Genomic DNA, 21,719 nt, shown 5'->3' on the forward strand with positions numbered 1-21,719 from the left:
CAATGTTCGTATTATGGATAAACACACAGTCCTGTATGTATTGAAATTGTGTGGTTAGATGAAATTTTGGGGATTATTTTCGAAAAGTATATATAAAAATTGATTAAAAACTGCTGATATATATATATATATATATATATATATATATATATATATATATATATATATATATATATATATATATATATATATATATATATATATATATATATGATATAATAAAATTATGTCGGCTTTTGGTATCATTCTTTAATTTGAATCTATGGTTGCTTGTTCTCAACGTTTCAGCTAGAGAAAATATTCCTTCATAGCTTTTGTTAGAGGTTCTGCTTATTGAGGAATGGAAGATGCCTTAATGGATCAATTTTATTTAGTGGCTCAGTATATTCAATATTATGTGAAGGTAGCACGCAGTCCTCTTCACCTGAATAGTAGTCTTCAATTTTGGAGAACTGCGGAAATGACTGAAGCCATTTTATCTACTTTTATTTTCGATATAATTGATTCCCTTCGACTTTTGACTCTCTCTCTCTCTCTCTCTCTCTCTCTCAGGGTAACTCGGGAATTTTTTTTTTTTTGGCTGGTGCAGCATAAGCCTCAGGCTTCCTTGCACCATGTAGTTAATAATAATAATAATAATAATAATAATAATAATAATAATAATAATAATAATACAATGGCCAACTTAGTCGGTTTCGGGAAAAATCACGGCTTTCTTCCCTTGAAATTCAACTTTTTATCCGGAAAACAATAAATTGATCACAATCTATATCCAGTTACAGACACAATACGCTAATGCCCGACAGGTTTATTCGCTTTGGCTCAAAAACAAACAAACGGCATCTTTTTTTGCACATGATGAATAAAGATTGTAACGACTGGGCTAGCCAGGAAGAATGTAGCTTTAAAAATTTAAAAATAATTTTAAAATGTAGCATAATGTCTTTCTTTGACTTAAAAATAATTCCTTTCTTTATATTTAAATATGTATTTAAAACGAAATTCTAATTTTTAATCTATAATCATTTGGATAGTTTTTTTATTTTATTTTTTTAACGTAGTGAGGGTTTGAATGGATGGTAGTGTCATTGACAACTGCAACCGTGTTTCCTGGTGATGTGCTGCACCCATCACCAGGTGTTTTCATGAATTAAGACAGTAATGTACATAATTTGTAACGTGCTGGTCGTTCAATATGTTATTATTTTGTGTACCTTTGGCTTTGCAGAATGTTGGGATAACGATGATCTAGAAATTTTTGATTTAGTAGAGGAAGTTAAACAAAATTTTTATGAACTTTTAGGATTGAATGAGGTAATGGAATAATCATTATTTTTTATTTATACATGATATGTGGTGAAGTCTAATGTATTACTATCTAAAATGTTTGTTTACAGTGAACAGGATGCTTCATTCGTTATTATGGAACGAACAGGTAAGGTATAGGTGGAATGCTTTTATATTTTCGGGCAGTGGTAAGCTGCTATTTTGTGACCAATGGATTTGCTAATATCTTCTTCGAGCAAAAAATGTCTGAATTAAGTAGGATATTTTATCAACGGGTTCTACCGAATCCTCTGCAGCTCAGCACTGTTATCATGTCTTTTACGTGCTCATTCATAAAATAAATGGTGCCTAATAATATTCATATTAGATCATAGGGCAAGTGTTGATTCGTGGGTACGCACATTGCGAGGTCCAGCCTGTTTGCTGAGCAGTAGGGGTTCAAGAATATTTTCTAACGCTGGCGAGGCATTGTTAGCGAATTCAGAAAATTTCGTGAGTAGGCAGGAGCGGTACTACGATTTTCCAAAAGAGAAAGGGGGACTAAAGCTTAGTGTTCTGGGGAGCAGCTTTAATCATTAGGTAGTAGTAAAAACAAAAACTACATTATGATTATAAGGGGAATGGGCTATTGACCTTTAGACCTACCTACAGTCACACCTGGTTAGGAGGAATATATAGGCAGTTAATTTAACAGAGTGCAGTTGATTCTTGCATTGTTTTTACTGGAATGTGCTGTGACCTGAAAAGCAGCAAGTAGGATTACAAGACCTGCCAGGGGAAGAGGGCAGTTCTTGTGGGACATGCAATTATATGGGCTGAGTTGAAGTTACTGAGGTAACTCCATCTGGGCCCATATAATACTTAATTCCAACTCAGCCCTTAGTACTTTTAAGTACAAACAATCGGATGCATACTTGGTTGTACCCTAATGCTAGGAGCATAGTAAATAAATTTGAAGTATTGGTCAAGTCATAAAATGCTGACATAATGATCATTTATGGATTTACTGTGATATTTGTGATACACAACTTGAATATGTGAGCAGGAACATTGGAAGAAAGGAAGCAGGCCAGTTATCCTGTCTATCCCAAACATTGCAGGGGGGGGAGCAGAATCAGTCTGGGTTCCCTGTGGGGAAAAGTAAGCTGGCTTACCCAGGCTATTTCCTCTGTGACCCATTATAGCTTTTAAAGCCCTTATATGTGAGTAAAACGTGTACAGAAAAGATAGATGTGACAGGAGAGATGGGGAGAAGTTATGTTTTGGTTAAGAAGTGCTTTGATTTTAAAACAGTACACTCAGTAGACATGAATTAATATAATACTGTTTGGTTGTGACATAAGCTTTTGGAAAATAAAAATGAGAGTAGGAGAATGTCATAGGCCAAATGACTGTGATGAATACAACAAACAGCTATAAATAATTAAAATAGGGTGTGGCAACAAATCCAAATGTCTTATTGTGAGGGATTTAGATTTTCCAGATGATTGGAACTTGTGGGATGGTTATTCATTTCAGCAGAATATTTCTGGATGGCTTCCTCCTGTCTGTTATTATTATTATTGTTATTAGCCATATGGTGCAAGGAAGCTTGCGGCTTTTGTAACAGCCAAAAAAAAAAAAAAAATTCTGAGTTACCCTGAGAGAGACAGGGGGACGAGAGAGAGAAAAAGGAAAAACGAGTCAGAAGTAGAAGGAAATCAACAAGAAAGAGAAGAATGATGATATTGAGCTCAGGATCCTGGGTGTGCCAAGCCCATACTTACCAGATATGAGCCCCTGGGGTCAATGTTCATATTCTAGAGAAGTTATGAGAGAAATAATTTTGATTTGGATATCAGCAGCATTTCATCATTTAGAATCTTCAGGTAAAGGAACCTAGGTAGTAGCCATTGATGTGGGATTTATTCAAAGAAATAATTACTGATAAGGGTTTGTTTTTATAAAAATTAGCATTAGTAGAGGCATTTGATGCAAGAAAGCAAGCTTATGCAGCATCAGCCAAAAAAAAAACAAAAAAAAAACCACTTACACTTCACCCCTCTGTTCGTTCGAAATACCTGTTCAACTGAGCCTTAAACTTATTTAGGCTATCAACTTCCACGACAAGGGATGGAAGTCTGTTCCACCAACCAATCACCCGCTGGCTAAAGGCAAATTTCCGCACGTCTATCCTACATCTGTCTTTCCTCAATTTGAATTTATGCCCTCTCAGGTGATTATTATGAGCAAGAGGAAGAATCCCATCAGCATTGAGCATGCTCAAACCATTCAAGGCTTTATACACCTCTATCAGATCACCTCGCTGATGCCTAGTCTCCAGACACTGTAATTTGCAAAACTTAAGCCTTTCTTCGCAAGAGCACCCCTTTGTTCCATTCACTAATCTTGTTGCCCTTCTCTGTACTCGTTCCAGCATCTCTACATCCTTCTTGAAATGAGGCTTCGAGACCTGTATACAGTACTCTAGGTGTGGCCTGACCATTGCCTTATACAAGGGAATAATCACCTCCTTATCCCTGCTAGAAAAATTCCTATATATCATTGACAATACACCATGAGCTACTCTTGCAACCCGTCTGCACTGCTCAGAGAACTTCATATCTGCCTGCACAACCACCCCCAGGTCCCTTTCATTCTCTACCACAGTCAGTGTAGTACCACAGAGTTGATACGTTGCTCTGGAATTGCTGTTGCCCATATATAGTACTTTACATTTGTCAATGTTAAACTTCATTTGCCACCTCTCAGCCCATCTGCTCAACCTTTCCAGATCCTGTTGCAGTAGCATAGTCTCAGTAGTGTCCTTGACAACCCTGCCAACCATTGTATCGCCTGCAGACTTGGACATTAAGCTTGATATACCATCATCAATATCATTTATAAATACAGAAAACAATAATGGACCCAATACTGAACCCTGAGGGACTCCACTAATAATATTAGTCCACGATGAGCAGTGTCCATTGATTACCACTCTCTGTCATCTCCCCCTCAACCACCCCTTTATCCATAGCAGTAATTTGCCTCCAATGCCACACTGCTCCAATTTGTGCAGCAGTCTTCCATGTGCAACAGTATCAAAAGCCTTTCTAAGATCCAAGTATATAATATCAAAGTTATTCCTTGCATCCAGTTCTTTTGTGACTGCATCATAGTATCCAATCAAATTGGTCAGGCAAGACTTCCCCTTAACAAAACCATGCTGTGTCTGAACTATAACTGAAGTCTTGTCTAGATGATCCTGCAGTGCTTCTTTAACCAGTGCCTCCATTAATTTTCCGGGAACAGAAGTTAAACTCACAGGTCTATAATTACTTGTGTCGCCCTTTGATCCTCCTTTGTGAATTGGGGTCACATTTGTGCATCTCCAGTCCATGGGTACTTCCCCTGAGTCCAAGGAAGCTCTCATAATTATGGCTAAGGGTTTGCTTACTTCTTTTGCTGCCTCCTTTAATATAACTGGATAGATCCCATCCACCCCAGGTGCCTTTCTTGTGTTTATCTTCAACAATTTCTCCTCAACTTTACTCTCAGTTATTACAAGATTATCTAGCTTACTGCCAGAGTTGAATACACTGCTGGCATTCCCCTCGCTGAATAACTCCTCATGTGTGAATGTCGATACAAAATATTCATTTAGTTTGTTAGCTACCTGAGCAGGATCATCAGCAGTTGACCCATCAATATCAAGTGGACCAATCTGATTCATCCCCTTCCTAGAGTTTACATAAGTAAAGAACTCTTTGCTGTTTTTCTTTGCATCCCTTGCCAGAGATTTCTCGTAATCTGCCTTCGCCTGCCTAACCTCCTTTGTAACTTGGTTACAGATCAAATTGTATCTATCATAGGCTTCTGTGTCACGTGTTAATTTGTATGTATCCCATGCATTTTTCTTCTCTGCCATATGTCTCATTAGTTCATCTGACATCCACTTAGGCCTAAACCTTGAACAATATTTCTTAGTTGGTATGTAAAACCTAGTAGCTTCCAATATAAGTTCTTTGAATGCTTCCCATTTTGAATTTGCTGTTGGTAACATCATAAGTTGGTCCCACTGTATAGAATTTAAATACTTTCTTAGTCCATCATAGTCACCTTTACGAAAGCAATAATCCTTCCCTTTACCCCTAATGGTAGTTACCTCTTTGAGTAAATCCCACTTCAGCACACTGTGATCACTGCCACCTAGTGGTTCATTTAACTGCAGATTCTTAATGCATGAAGAATCACTACTGATAATCAAATCAAGAGTATTGCCTCTAGTTGCCTCCCGAACAAGCTGATGTAGAAAACAATCATCCAATAAATTCACAAAAGCCTTGCTAGTGTGTGTGTGTGTGTGTGTGTGTGTGTGTGTGTGTGTGTGTGTGTGAGTGAGTGAGTGAGTGAGTGACCAGCCCCCAAATTCCAGTCAATATCTGGGAAAATAAAATCCAACATTATAAGACTCTCTGATTTACTGGCCCACTCTATTTCCCTGTACAGTTTCTTATTATACTCATCAGAGTCATTAGGCCTATAGCACACTCCTACTCTCAATTTTGATCTCCCAATGCTTATGTCACACCAAACTGACTCGACACTGCACTGTCCAGCGATGTCGACTGGCTTCACTTCCTTGGAGTTTATATATTTCTTAACTAATAGCATAACCCCTCCTCCCTTCCTATCCTTTCTATAGACATTGTACTCCCCAAAATCCAGTTCTGCATTCCTTAAAACTGTGTGACACCATCTCTCTGAAATACCCACAATATCTGCCTTTGATGTTTTGAGCAATACCTCAAATTCATCAAATTTATTTACTAAACTCCTAGCATTGGTGTACACGCAAGTATACATGCACCTGTTCTTTTTCTTAGCTACCCTAACACAACCCATGTGTTTACTTGTACCGCACTGACTCCCAGCAGTCTGAAATATCATGCATCTTATCTTCCAGTCTGCGGCTCATTCCAATAGAAGCAGTGCAAGAATCATTTTCACCTCTGCCAGTGGCTACTGTTAATCTATTATTCCTTGTATCCCCGCAATCTAGCAGTTTTCCGACCCACCAAACACTGCCTCGATAGCATCAGCAAACATTCTTGCAACCTTTCTATTTAAGTGTATCTCATCCCTGTAGAAACAGTCTCTCCTGTTAACAAGTACAGACCAGGCTGAAAAAAATTCTACCACTTGAGCCTTGCACAATCTTTCCAGGGCCGAATTGATCGACAGGGCTCTCATCATATACTCCCTCCTGTCGTGTCTGGGCAGAATTGCAGACTTTCAAATTCAACCCTAATTCACGGCTTTTTTTCAACAGTGACCTGTACTTGTTAAGTAATTCCGCCGGTCTCCTACTCTTAATATCATTAGTGCCAATGTGTACAACTATATCACCTTTTGTGTGCCCTTAAAAGATGATATCCGCTCTAAAACGTCATCAACCTTTGCCTCTGGCAGACATACCCTGGTCCTGTTCCACCTATCGATTATTCCACCACCACCACCAAATGATTACAGTGGTCTTAGACATTTTAAAATTCTTTTCTGTGGGACCATATAATGTTAATAAATATTATTGCCAAATGAGAAGTGCTCAGGGAAGTAATCATAGGAGCTACAAATTTTTTTATATCAATTATGATGGCACCTCCGTAGCCAGGTGTGCAGTAGCAGTGCATAGCACACGCTTTTTGATTAGACCAGGATTCGAGCTCGTGACCACCAAATACGGAAGATGCGGAGAGGTCAGGGAATGACCACCGCATATTTCCAGAGCAATATGGCCTTAGTTGCTAATGCTCCTAAAAAAAAACCCCAAATAATAAATATCAATTATGAGATGTTGAAGGTTTAGACCAAAGATGTAAGGTGACCTGATGAGACTTGTAGCAAGGAAGCCGACCGGGCTAGCCGAGTGGGTAAAGTACCTGCCCAGCAACCCAAAGGTCGCGGGTTAGATTCCCGCCTCGGGCTTGGATCAAAGTACTGCAAAAACCTTGGGAGGTGCAATATGGCCACAGAAGCCGATGCGCCAACAACTACCAAATCAAAAAAAAAAAAAAAAGTAGCAAGGAAGAAAAATGCATGGGATGATTACAAACTGTCGGAGATACAAAAGTCTACAGTAAATATAAATCTGTCTGTTACCAAGTTACTGAGGGTGTTAGGTATGCTAAGGATGCAAAGAAAAGTTACATAGAACTCTATGCTTATGTTAACAGCAGAAGGAAAGGGATGAACCATGTTGGTCCACTTAACATGAATGGTATAACTATTGATGAACCTGTACAAGCTGCTGACAAACCAAATAAGTACTTTGCATCTGAATTCACAGATGAAGTTTTAGAGTTAGGCATACCAGATGTCTGATTATGACTGGGAGTTAATTGGTCCAATGATAACTGAAAGAAAGCTGAAAGATAAATGTAGCTAAAGTAAACAACAATCCAAGTGCCAATAGAATCTGTCCAATTATATTTTAAAAAAAATACAGCAGGAGAAATGTTCAACCTTGGATTGGATACTATGATGTAGTCACAAAAGAACTGGATGCAGGGAATAACTTTGATATTATATATTTGGATCTTAGAAAGGCTTTTGATACTGTTGCACATGGAAGACTGCTGCACAAATTGGAGCAGTGTGGCATTGGAGGCAAATTGCTGCTATGGATAAGGGGATGGTTGAGTGGCAGAAGACAGAGAGTGGTAATCAATGGACACTGCTCAACGTGGACTAATGTTATTAGTGGAGTTCCTCAGGGTTCAGTGTTGGGTCCGTTGTTGTTTTCGGTGTTTATGAATGATATTGATGATGGGATATCAAGTTGTCTAAGTTTGCAGATGATACAAAGGTTGGCAGGGTCGTTAAGGACACTACTGACGCTATGCTGCTGCAACAGGATCTGGAAAGGTTGAACAGATGGGCTGAGAGGTGGCAAATGAAGTTTAACATTGACAAATGTAAAGTACTACATATGGGTAACAGTAACCCCAGAGCAATGTATCAACTCTGCGGTACTACACTGACAGTGGTGGAGAATGAAAAGGACCTGGGGGTAATTGTGCAGGCAGATATGAAGTTCTCTGAGCAGTGCAGACGAGCTGCAAGAGTAGCTCATGGTGTCTTGTCAATGATATACAGGAATTTTTCTAGCAGGGATAAGGAGGTGATTATTCCCTTGTATAAGGCAATGGTTAGGCCACATCTTGAGTACTGTATACAGGTCTGGAGGCCTCATTTCAAGAAGGATGTAGAGCTGCTGGAACGGGTACAGAGAAGGGCAACAAGATTAGTAAATGGAACAAAGGGTTGCTCTTACGAAGAAAGGCTTAAGTTTTGCAAATTACAGAGTCTGGAGACTAGGCACCGGCGAGGTGATCTGATAGAGGTGTATAAGGCTTTGAATGGTTTGAGCATGCTCAGTGCCAATGGGATTCTTCATCTTTCTCAGAATAATCACCTCAGAGGGCATAAATTCAAATTGAGGAAGGACGGATGTCGGATAGATGTGCGGAAATTTGCCTTTGGCCAGCGGGTGGTTGGTTGGTGGAACCGACTTCCATCACTTGTTGTTGAAGTTGATAGCCTAAACAAATTTAAAGCTCAACTGGATAGGTATTTCGAACGAACGGAGGGGTGAAATGGGAGAGGGTTTTTTTTTTTTTTTTTTTTTTTGGCTGATGCTGAATAAGCTTGCTTTCTTGCATCATATGCCTCTACTAATGCTAATGCTAACCCTTTATCTATAATAATAAGAGCAACTTTGAATTCAGGAAAAAGTCCCTTTAGATTGGAAATATCTCACCCATTCGATAAAGATGGTTTTAATTAGGTTATAAAGAATTTGAATATGAAAGTTGAAATAGTGAAACTGACTAATCTGGGTATACTACTTGACCATGATTTATATAAATTATTTGGACAGGCTGAAAAAAAGCCAGTGAGTTACAGAATTGCTTTCCTACACACACCAGACAGCATTTATTTTAATTTTTTCATTTCCTGTGTAATAAACTTTAATTATATTACCAATAGCATGGTTTGAGAGTTGAGAAGTGAGAGGTAACTTGTAGACACATAGGGTAGAAGTAAAGAAACTAAATTAAGACTGGGAAGTTAAAAGTGGTACAGGAGAAAGAATAAAGTTTAGCAATTACAGTAAAGTCAGACAAGACATTTACCACATAATGCAGACAGGCAGCCAAGAAAGCCTATAGTGCCCTATCAGAGTTTTATTGAACCATTTCAATGAAAAAAGAGGACATCATTATTCTTCCATATAGTATGCTGTGAGCTGCATTCAAAATATTTCATTCGTGCGTGGAGAGCACATATACAGATAGACCGGGGTTCAAGCCCATGAGTCACCAAATATGGAGGATGCGGAAAGGTCAGGGAATGACCACCGCATATCCCCGGAGCAATATGGCCTTAGTTGCTAATGCTCCTAAAAAAAAAAACCAAATAACAATAACACATATACAGAACCTTAGAACTTCTAGAGATTATTCAAATGTGTGTAACCAGATCAGAGAGCAGTACTAATCATTCTCCCTGTAAGGAATAGATTAGAACAGGAGTTCTCAGAATGGTCTATATGGATCCCCAGGGGTCGATTGCATTGTGCGGTGAGGGTCAATAATGATCTAGTGATTTGAAAGAGGGTTAATGGGCAATGATTCACAACTTAAGGTAAACTTATATTTGAGATGGTCAATTGACAAGCCATAGATCAACTTGAGAACTTGGATATAACTGTTTTCAACCTCCTCTATCCCTCATATTTTGCATCTATGACAGAACAAGTGTAGGCTGTCTGCATAACTTTTAATACTCCCATCATAGTGAAAATATCAGATCAGTGACTTCTGTCTTTCAGTGCTTGAAGAATGCTTTGTATTATAATAGATTTGCTTTCCTTGGGTGTAATTGATTAATACTTTTCTTAGCTCAAGGAGCAGTATAAATATTTTCTTTCTTGATGTGATCAAAGGACGTTCTTCAGCCTGAGAGTTTCCAAGTCCCTTTTAATTAGAAAGTAAGTAGATATATATTTTTTTATTGATTTAATTAATTTACATTCTGGTCCTTGATTTACATCAGGAATACTTTCCAGGAGACATAACGTTTCCATTATTCATAAAATTTTACTGTAAATATAATAGAGAAAGAATATATATATAATGTGATTCTTAATTACTGGCTACTTGATTAGGGTCAATGACACCTCAGTAACTTATGATTCTTATGAATTCTCAAGAACCTTGGATTAAAAGGTATTAGCAGTGCAACTTAGCCTTGTTGGAGATACCCATTTGAGGTATAAGGCTGTGAAAGGGGTCAGTAAAATGAACAAGGGAGATATATTCTTACTGTTAGGAGAGACATGAACCAAGAGACATGTTACACATTATTCCAGTTTAAAATCTGAGAAAAAACAGTAGGAGAATCACCTGCAGTTTGCCTTTTGGCAGTATACTGTAGATCATTGGAATAAGCTACTTCAAACATGGCTGAGGAAGAGAGCTTGATGAAGTTTAAAGTGGAATTGGTCACTTTTTGGCATGTGTGATTAGGTAATTTTCCCCCCCTTTGGCAGATGGAAAAAAAAGGACACTTCCTTCTGTCATTTAGCCATTCTGATATTAATGCTAAGATGAAAAAGTTAACTTATTTTTTTTAAGGAAGGTTGCTGAAAACTATGCTACTCAAATAGCATAGATTATTGAGGGTTGGGAATCCAGAAAAAACTTGTTAACAGGACACTAGGTGTAAGTGAAGACAATTACTGATTTCTTATGGAAAGCTGAAACTCCTGGTAGATTACCACCATGAATGACTTGAAGGATGGAAAGCTAGATTCAATTTCATTACAGACCACACATAAAATAAATGCAGTTACTTTTTTTTTTTGCTGCTCAACCTTCCGTGTTACCATAGTACTACTAGTTTTGAGACTCGCAGAGACCTATCTCTGTGTTGAATACCGAGACCATTTATGTTAAGGTGTAGTATAATGATGGATGAAATTGCCAGTACATCAAAACTACTTATATAGTAATCTTTATTTGTTACAATAGCATATATAAAGCAAGCAATAATCCTTGCCACAGCTTACAGAATTTAACATATGATAATAAAATAAGACATTTAGTAATATGTTAGTAAAGTAAACACATCTAAAGATATATTTATTTTAATGATATACTAGGGGGCTTTGCTCGCCAACCCCCACACAACTTTTCGACGTAAAATGTAGAGCAGCTTTTCTCAAATTGTGTGCCACAGCACATTAGTGTACCGCAAGTATGCTTCAGGTGTGCCGCGGAAAATGCAAATAAAAAAAATTAATAAATCCGAGTTTTATAATAAAAATTAATTCAAGTAAAAAAAATTTGTTTATTTACCCTGCACCAATCCCAGCCCCTTCCAGCGGTCAGTGTGACATGTTTTGATTGCTAGTACTAGATCTGTTCACCTTTTGATTCCTAGTAGTAGATCTGTTCACCTTTATTCAGCTATTCTTATAATTTCAGAGACTTTCCTAGACACCTTGCAGTTGTATAAGTGCAACTTGTAGCAGCATAGTAAGAAATTTCCTTTGTGTTTTTATATCTCTAAACCATCATATTCAGTTAATTCGTATAGAACAGGTACTTTTAATTAATTGTATTAGTACATTCTAGAAGTAACTTTAATTGTTTTAGAAAATATTAGCGATGGATAAATTTTTAGTGAAGGAAAATCAGAAGAGGCAACTTGATAACAATGAGCTTGGAGAAAATGACAAACAAAAATGATCAACATGAAAAAAGAAGAAAACATGTTGTCGTATATCACCCCAGGGACTCACATCTGGTGAGTATGGGCTTGGCACACCCAAGGTCCTGAGCTGGATATCATCATTCTTCACTTTCTTGTTGGACAGACAACTTGAGGAGCCAAGACCCACTAATCTCGACTACTCAAGTTGTCTGTCCAACTGTCTAATAAAGTTTCGAGACTTTAGGACCTCCACATATTTTTTTTCTCTTTCTTGGTGATTCCTTTCTACTTCTGACATTCTCTCTCTGTCTCTCAGGGTAACTTGGGAATTTTTTTTTTTTTTTTGCTGGTGCTGTATAAGCCTCAGGCTTCCTTGCACCATATGGCTAATAATAATAATAATAATAATAATGATAATAATAAATATGGTGATTATTTGGCAATGGGATTTTCATATACCGGTACCCAAGATTGTCCTCTACCTCTATGTGTGGTACATGGTTTAAAATTGTCGAATGAATCAATGGCACCAAGTAAATTGCAGCGTCATTTTTCTAAGAAACACGAGAATTTATCGTCCAAAACTGTGGAGTATTTTAAAAGACTGCTGGCCTTTACTAGAAAACGGGGCACAGAATTTTATAATATGGCTAAAATATCTGATAAAGTGCAAGAAGCCAGCTATTTAGTAGCCAAACTGATGGCAAAAAAAAAAAGAAAGACAGAAAGAAAGAAATCTCACCTGATTTCAGAAAGTCTGATTTTACCAGCATGTCGGGTAATTGTGAAAAGTATTTTGGGGGAGGAAGCTGGAATAAAAATAATGACCATACCATTCACGAAGAGCACAATTAGCAGGCGTATAAAAGAAATGTCCAATAATATTGAAGAATAAGTTGTTCAAAATATTAATAATTTGCAATTGTTAGCATTGCAAGTAGATAATTCTACAGATTTTAGGGGTAAAGCCCAATTAATAGCATTTGTCAGGTTTATTAAAAAAGACATAATTATTCTTTTTTATTTATTTATTTATTTTTTGTTGTAAAGAACTCGCCGAAAGAACAACCGGCCAAGTTATTTTCGAAGTAATGAATAATTATTTGCAAAAATGTGGTATGTTATGGAAGTCATTTGTTGGCATTTGTACCAAAGGTGCTCCCGCGATGACAGGAGCACTAAAAGGATTTGTAAACTTAGTCAAACAACACAATTCAAATATTATTACAACACACTGTTTTATACACAGAGAAGTTCTAGAAGCGAAGACAGTCGTACCCGATTTAAAACTTGTAATCGATCAAGTGGTTAAAATGGCCATTTATATCAAAACTAGACCACAAAAATTACGTATTTTCGGAAAATTATGCGAGTAACTGGAACCTGATTATTTCTGTTTAATAATGCAATCGGGCTTGGTGGCTATCAAAAACAAATGTAATTATGCGTATGTACTAATTGCTTGGGGAAATGCTCATTTTTTTTTTCATTGGAGCGATCAGAATTTTGTGATTATTAAAATTAAGATTTAAGATTTAAATTATAAAATTAAGAGAATTAGCTTATATCTGTTAAAATAAATCAGTTTGTCATACATTACTGGCTAGATTATTATTATTAGCTACATGGTGCAAGGAAGCCTGAGGCTTATGCTGCACCAGCCAAAAAAAAAAAAAAATTCCCGAGTTACCCTGAGAGAGAGAGAGAGAGAGAGAGAGAGAGAGAGAGAGAGAGAGAGAGAGAGAGAGAGAGAGAGTCAAAAGTAGAAGGGAATCACCAAGAAGAGAAGAATGATGATATCCAGCTCAGGACCCTGGGTGTGCCAAGCCCATACTCACCAGATGTGAGCCCCTGGGGTTGTGCGAAATTGCATATTTTGGGAAAATGTAACTCCCTCTATATTTAATAACTATGACATGATGTGAAACTATCATGGGGATTTTCAAAATCTACACATAAAAATTAGTTAAAAACAGCATTTAAGTTCTTGGAGGTAAATATCGTGTTGGCTAGTGTAGTTATGCCATTCATACCTAGTGGGCCAATGTGGTTCATCTCTTTCCTTCTAGTGTTAAAAAGCAAAGAATTTTTTGCCACTTTTCTTTGCATTTCTAGCCAAGGACTTCTCACAATATGCCTTAGCTTGCCTAACCTCCTTGGTATCTTGATTGCAGATTAGTTTGTACTTACTGGTAATGTAAGTTTGGCAAGTATAAACTTGAACTGTAAATGCAACTCAAAATTATTCAGATGATTTTAGAAGGTTATACTTTAATATTACAGTAAATAAATTTGATGAATTTGAAGTGCTGGACAAGATATCGAATGGAGACAGTGCAGAGATGCAGTGTCACTCAGATATAAGGAATGCAGAATTTGAATATGGGGAGTACATTTGTATACAGAAAGGGCAGACAGGAGAGGAGGAGAGAAGGGTAGTGCTTAAGAAGCACATAAAATCTAAGGCAGTGCATCCAGTTGATGTTGGTGGTCAGCACAATGTTGATTCAGTTTGGTGTGACAAAAATATAGGGAAAGCAAAAATGAGAGTTGGAGTGTGTTATAGGCCTAATGATGCTGATGAGTACCAACGAACAACAGTATAGAGAACTATAGAAGGCCAGTAAATCAGAATGTCTTATAATGAGCGATTTTATCTTTCCAGATATTGACTGAAACTTGTGGGTGTATGCCTGTATGTAAATTTTCTCCTAGTTGCATTCTTACTTCCACTGAGATATGGTACTGTTTTTATATTTTACATTTATTCCATTTAATATGAGAAATAAGAAGATAGTTCTTTATTAAGTGAACACTAGCAGTTTTTATTTTAAACTTTTTTTAAAAATTTATTAATATTTATTCTAAAAATGTCTGAATAAAATGGTTAGTTTTATTTAGAAATTAGATACATTTTTATTTGTTTATACATGCAAAAACAGTACTGAGAGATGTATAATTGTCATCTATTTTCAGAAAGCATCATCTAATGATGTACGAAAAGCTTATAGGCGACTTTCAGTACAATTCCATCCTGACAAAAATAAAGACCCTGGAGCTGAAGAAACATTTAGAAAGGTAGGTAACTTTTTTTTTTAAGTTGCTTCTAAGAATAATGTAGGATTGTGGGTGAAAATTGAAAGTAGGGGTCAAAATCAAACAATTTTGGGATGCATTGCTGCATTAGGTATATGATCACTGGGAACTTTCTGCTCCCTCAAAAGATTGATGCCCAGACGATGGTGCTAAGGCATGCTCTTATATCCAACTTAGGAACAAATACCCTTATTCATGGTTCTTGTCATCAATCTTTTGAGGGAGCAGAACATTTCCCATAATTGTATACAATTATGGGGAATGTTTTAACTAACACAATAATGACCTAAATTTTTTTGATTTTGACTTTTGCATTGCATTGAATTACCCCCTGCATTCCTATGTTATTATATACGCAGGGTTAGCACAGTTCAGTTTTGGGGAAATGCACATACGTGCACATGTGTGCGCGTGATGGTTGCTTTGTGTTTAAATGGAAGTTTTTTCTGTACTCTGCTTGGCTGCTCACTTGGACAAAGTACAGGTTGTCCTTTTTGAATATCCGTGATTTTAAAAGTTTATTAAAATTCTTGTGTTGTTAATATGGCAATGTAGTGAGAGCCAGTAGAGAAGGATATGATTAAGTTTCATTTTTTTTTTGAAATGCACTGCAACTGAGGCTGTGGTGCTGCTGTCTGTGTAAAAATGGAATCAGCACAAGAGAAGTGAAGGCACTGGTGTGCTTTGCAGAAAGCAAATCTGTTGTAATGGTTCAAAGGCAATTTAGACATATTTAACAAAGATGCAGCTGACCCAAAATCTATGCAGAGATGGTACAGAACATTTTTGAACACTGGTAGCATGCAAACGATCATCAAAGCATCTCAGAAGAGCAAGTTGCCTTTGTTCGTAGCATGCGAAAATCAGTCAGACAAGCATCAAGGTTGAACATGCCCTGTGCAACTCTTCACAGGGTCTTACTCAACAGCTGATTTTGTACGCCTATAAATTGCAAATAGTTCAAGAAATCAAGCCGAGTGACAAACCATAGCAACAAAACTTCACTATTGATTTTCTTGATTGCATCAACCAAAACCATGATTTCTTAAGTTGTGTTTTGCAACAAGGCAAAATTTAGCATTTTTGGGAAAGTTAACTGATACAATGTTTGAATATGGGGGTTCTGAAAGCCTGCACTGTATTCAAGAGCACATTCAAGACAGCCCAAAAGTGAATGTGTGGTGTGGTCTTACAAAGGACATGATTACCAGCCTGTTCTTCTTGGAGGATACCGTTACAGGAATCACCTACCTATACATGCCAGAACAATATGCATTTCCTCAGATTGCACACCTACAGCCTAGTATAATCTTTCAGCAAGATGAAGCATTGCCTCACTGGAGCTTGCTCTGATGCACAATAGTGGTGCACAATGGTGTACAACTGGTGCACAATGCTCTGAATGACATGTTCCTGGACCATTGGATTGGGCAAGGTGGACTGATACCATGGCACTGTTGTTCACCTGACATAACTAATTTAGATTTCTTCTTTTGGGGCTATGAAATAAACCCAAATAAATTTGGTGGAATAAACCATGAAAGATGTGATTTATTCCACCAAGGTTTCTAACATTGCCACCTTACATATATGCATTGTGCAAGCAATTGACACCATCGGTGTAGATATGTTGGAGCAAACCTTGTCTGAAATTGAATATCATTTGAACATTTTTCATTGCACCAAAGGAGTTCATGTATAAGTCTGCTGACTTTTTTATTATAAATTGTGTTTGAGTTTTCTTTCCCAATAAAAGTTATTAACATTTCCTAGTGCACTTGGTTTTCTTTTGCAAGACATTTAAAATTAGGGATGTTCAAAAGGGACACCTTCTATATTATTTATAAATAAATAAATAAATAAATAAATATTCATTTATTGCAAATACAGCAAGCCCATCACAGCACATGGCTAGGGGCCGGTAAAAATACAATGGGAATGAATAAAATAATCGAGTATATGTACATAGCAGATTTATACAATTTGGCATATGTTTACTTACAGAGGCTACCTGCCAGCTGATGAGAAGCTAGTAGCTAGAAACAGCTGTTCCAGTGAGGTTTTAGGTTATTAATGCATAGCAGATTTGCTTGTGATGCTACAATTCAAATGATGCGATACAATTCAAAAAGATACTAGCAACTTAGGTGGAACTGTGGATAATGGTATTTGTCTCTAAGTTGGATATAAGGAGAAACTTAGTATTGAGTTTTTGACATTGATATTTTGAGGGAGCAGAATGTTCCTTTTGATTGAATACCTAACACAGTAATGCATCCCAAATTTGCTATGCATTAACAACCTAAAACATCAATTCTTAGTTTGTTTCTAAGAATTTTGGTTCTGTGCAAATACATAATAGCAGAACATTTTCTTTGTTGACTTTTACTTACTATAGCAATTTTTTTAAATCTTGATGTTTCCAATGGAACTTTGTAATTATAATCATATTCAAAATATTGTAACAGTTAAATTCCTATTATACAACTTATACAATTATTATTACACAATTATTTTGTTTGACCAAGAAATGCCCCAGACTAGATAAACTCCCAATAAAGTTTAAAAAAAAATTTAGGCTGACTTTTATGTTCTTCAGACCTCCAAAATTCCTCCACAGTTGTTGCATGATCTGTGTTTCTGAAACTGCTCATTATATGGATCCTATGGAATATGATGCCTTTTTAGAGTCCTCCAAGAAATTATAGTGGTTTTAGCCACTCATCACTCATTCTGAGAGGTTTTTATTCAATTCCCATCATATACTTACAATCACTGTAGGTGACCACGCAGGTGTGAACCAATGTAAGCAGAGGTCGAGGCATGGCACCCACAACACATAGAGGAATGCCGCCCTTCTGTGTTACCAGGCAATTCTAGGTGGTAGATGACTCTCATCAACCAGTGCAATACCACCACTTTGCTTATTGGAGGCTTGAAATGGTGGAATCCATGTTTAGTCTCCAGAACTAAGTTCCTGTCAACCCTTTCCCATCTCTTCCATGATGCAGTATGACTGATGACTTTTGAGGTTATGACGGACATCACAACGAGATCCAATCTTCCTTACATTTCGAAAACGGTGTTCACAGGCTGGCAGCTAGTTAATACACCAGACTGAACCTATTGGTAATCTCTAGGAGACTTTCGGATCAGCCAGTTCACTCTGCCAGATAGTGACTGGTGGGAGTCCGAGTAGTGTGTATGCGGGGAGGCATTGTCGAGGCCACGTTATGTCAAGGACCTGGGTTTATTCTAACCATGTGTACGCCATATCCAAAAATTTCATTGCTTCATACAGCATGTCCCCCCCACTTTTCCTTACTATTGAATACACCATGAATTGTTAAACTAATAGAGCAAGCTTATCAGTGAAAAGATCTAAACCTCCCAAACACTTCCTAGTTCATTTCACAAATATATATGGTCTCAGTTCTAATCTCAATGATGTCCATTTTCACTTGCAGTCTGCCAAACCCCATGTACTTTTTCTGACAGAATCTCAGTTATCGGTTGATTCAACTACTGCTCATCTCAGTTGCCCAAATTATTCGCCGTATGATTCCTTTCACCTCAAAGATGGTACTTGTGCATATGTCTGTTCCGATATTCCCTGTCAGAGACTTGGTAATTTGGAATATCCTCATTTCGATCTTCTCTGGCTTAGAATCTCTCTACCTCATTCTGTCCAATTCATCTGTTGTCCTTACCGTTCTACCAACTCCACTATTCACTTGGAGAGCGCTTTGACTTCCTCTCTTTGCAACTTAACTTTCTCCAGTCTAACTTTCCTAACAGTGAGGTAATTTTCCTTGGTGATTTTAATGTTCACAGCTCCAGCTGGCTTCTGTTTTCTAGATCACACTGACCCAGCTGGTCAAGATTCTGAGGCTTTTGCAATTACTAATGACCTCACACAGATTGTTCATTTACCTACCAGAATACTGGACAATACTAACCATACAGCCAACAAGCTTGATCTTTTTCTCACAAACAACCTTTCTAAGTACATGGTTGAAGTGAGTGGTCCTTTAGGCACCTTAGATCAAAACTTGGTGATTGTCTCTTCCCCAATGGAGCCTTTATCTCATGGCTATTCCCAACCTCGTGTTGTTTGGCATTACAAGAATGCAAAATGGGATGACCTCCGAGATTTCCTTTCTTCTTTTCCTTGGTCAGATTACTGTTCTAAAACTTCTGATGTTAACGTTTGCTCAGATCGTGTCAGTGAAATTATTCTTTTAGGAATGGAATCCTTTATTCTACACTCCACTTTAAAATCTCGTCCTTTATCTAAACCTTGGTTTTCCAGTAAATGTGATATGGCTGTTCGTGGGAAGAATGTTGCATAATATAATTGGTTTGATTCCAATTCTTCAGTTTCATTTTCTGCCTACATCAAAGCTCGTTATTAATCAGTCCAAACTAGATTGCGAACAGGCTAAGAGTAGAAGACTTGCTTCTTGCCATAATGGTAGCCAAGCATTCTGGTCTCTTGCCAAAGCTATTGGCTGCAACTTTTGCCTATCTCTGCTCCCACCTCTGTCAAAACCAGATAGTTCTGTTGTTACTCTAGTCAAGGATAAAGCTGACCTGCTAGCATCCCATTTTTCTTCCAATTTGTGTATTAATCTTGGTAAAACACCTCCCACCATTCCCAACACACTGCATTCAATGCCTCCTGTGGTCTTCCATCAAAAGGATGTCAGAAGGATTTTGACAAATCTTGATGCTAAGAAAGCTCCAGGTCCTGATGGTATTTCTCCACTTGTTCTCAAAACCTATTCTCCTGAACTTACTCCTGTTCTTTGCCACCTTTTTTCACTTTCTTATTCCAAAGGTGTTTTTCCTTCTGCTTGGAAATTTGCTCATATCCAGCCATTTCCTAAAAAGGATGACAAATCCCGCCTATCCAGTTATCTTCCCATTGCAATTACTTCTACTCTTTCTAAAGTAATGGAGAAATCAATTAACTGCCAACTCAAGAAGAAACCTTCCTTCTGATCAACGATCACCAGTATGGATTCCATCAGTGTTGATCCACTGGTGTTATTGTGGCTTTTGTTACTCATTTATGGACAAATTCAATGTAAACGTTCGGTGAAACACAAGCAGTTGCTCTTGACATCTCAAAGGCTTTCGATCATGTTTGACTTAAAGTTCTTCTAAATAAGCTTCCATCTTATGGTTTGCCAACTGTTTTTTCTAATTGATTATCCAGCTTTCTCTCTGATTGCTCACTGAGGGTGATGGTAGATGGCTCTCTGTCTTCTAACTTCTCCATTAATGCTGGTGGCCCCCAAGGTTCAGTTCTTTCCCCCACTCTTTTCCTCTTATATATTAACAACCTTCCATTGACTGGAAATCCTATCCATAATTTTGCCGATGATAGCACATTGCATTCCACTTTCCATTTTGAGAAACCTTGCCCTGCTCAATCATCTTCAACTTCTCGAATATCCGCTACCAATTCCTTAAATGCCGATCTCCAGGTAATTCTCCAGTTGGGCAAAGACAACTTAGTTGATTTCAATCTTTCTAAAACTCAGTCTTGTTTTATATCTCGCAAAAAGGATTCTTCTGCTGCTATGCTCATCTTTGGTGACACTCCAATTTCTAGGCATGATGATATATCTCTTTTGGGGATTACCCTGACTTCTAATCTCTCTTGGCACAAGCACATTACAAATATTACTTCCTCTGTATCTAAAAAACTTGGTTTTCTCTTTCACTCTTGTCGTTACTTTTCTTCCAAACAGCTGTTCACTCTGTAGAAATTGCAAATCCACCCTACCACGGAATATTTTTCCCACATCTTGGGTGGTGCCCCCAAAACCTCTCTCAGGCTTCTAGATTCCATTCAGTAGAGGGCAATTAGGTTAATTAATGATTCATCTCTGGCAGTCTCTCAACACTCGCCGTCTCATAGATGTACTGTTTGTGCTGCATGCCTTTTCTACAGAAACTTCCATTGGCACCGTTCTTCTGAATTGGCTTCTATAATTCCTGCTCTCTCTCTTTCAAAACAGTTTGAACATGTGCTGCCACCAGACATTCATTTACTGTCCAACTTCAAACTCACAGAACCAACTTTTCATCTTCCTCGTTTATTCATTCAACTGCCTTTTTCTGGAACAACCTCCTTCATATGTATTTCCTGAAAATTACAGTCTACAGAAATTCACGTCTAATGTCATCAATAAATATCTTCTTTCGCATTCTCTCAACCTCCAACCCAAGCACAGTACTAAGTACTATAGGTTCTAATACCTCTCGTGTTTGGGGTTTTCATCAAAAAAAAAAAAATATATATATATATACTGGAGCAATTAGCATTAGTAGAGGCATATGATGCAAGAAAGCAAGCCTATGCAGCATCAGCCAGAAAAAAAAAAAAACTTCCCCTTCACCCCTCTGTTCGTTCGAAATACCTGTCCAGCTGAGCCTTAAATTTATTTTAGGCTATCAACTTCCACAACAAGGGATGGAAGTCTGTTCCACCAACCAACTACCTGCTGGCTAAAGGCAAATTTCCGCACATCTATCCTACATCTGTCTTTCCTCAATTTGAATTT

General features: G+C 37.6%; 1 protein-coding gene across 1 annotated transcript in view; it reads left to right on the top strand.

Moving 5' to 3' along the window:
* Nucleotides 1-1,119: 1,119 nt before the first annotated feature.
* The window catches only part of LOC150085211 (dnaJ homolog subfamily C member 1), a 92,641-nt gene continuing 72,041 nt past the window's right edge, over nt 1,120-21,719 (top strand). The window contains exons 1-2 of the mRNA XM_090373100.1: nt 1,120-1,314; nt 15,025-15,126. Coding sequence (XP_090229226.1) covers nt 1,162-1,314; nt 15,025-15,126 — 255 coding nt within the window. The 5' untranslated portion in view covers nt 1,120-1,161. The remainder of the gene's footprint in view (nt 1,315-15,024; nt 15,127-21,719) is intronic.

The sequence above is a fragment of the Mastigoproctus giganteus genome, chromosome 5 (genome assembly GCF_048544385.1).
Source record: "Mastigoproctus giganteus isolate SK-2022 chromosome 5, ASM4854438v1, whole genome shotgun sequence".
Lineage (NCBI taxonomy): Eukaryota > Metazoa > Arthropoda > Arachnida > Uropygi > Thelyphonidae > Mastigoproctus > Mastigoproctus giganteus.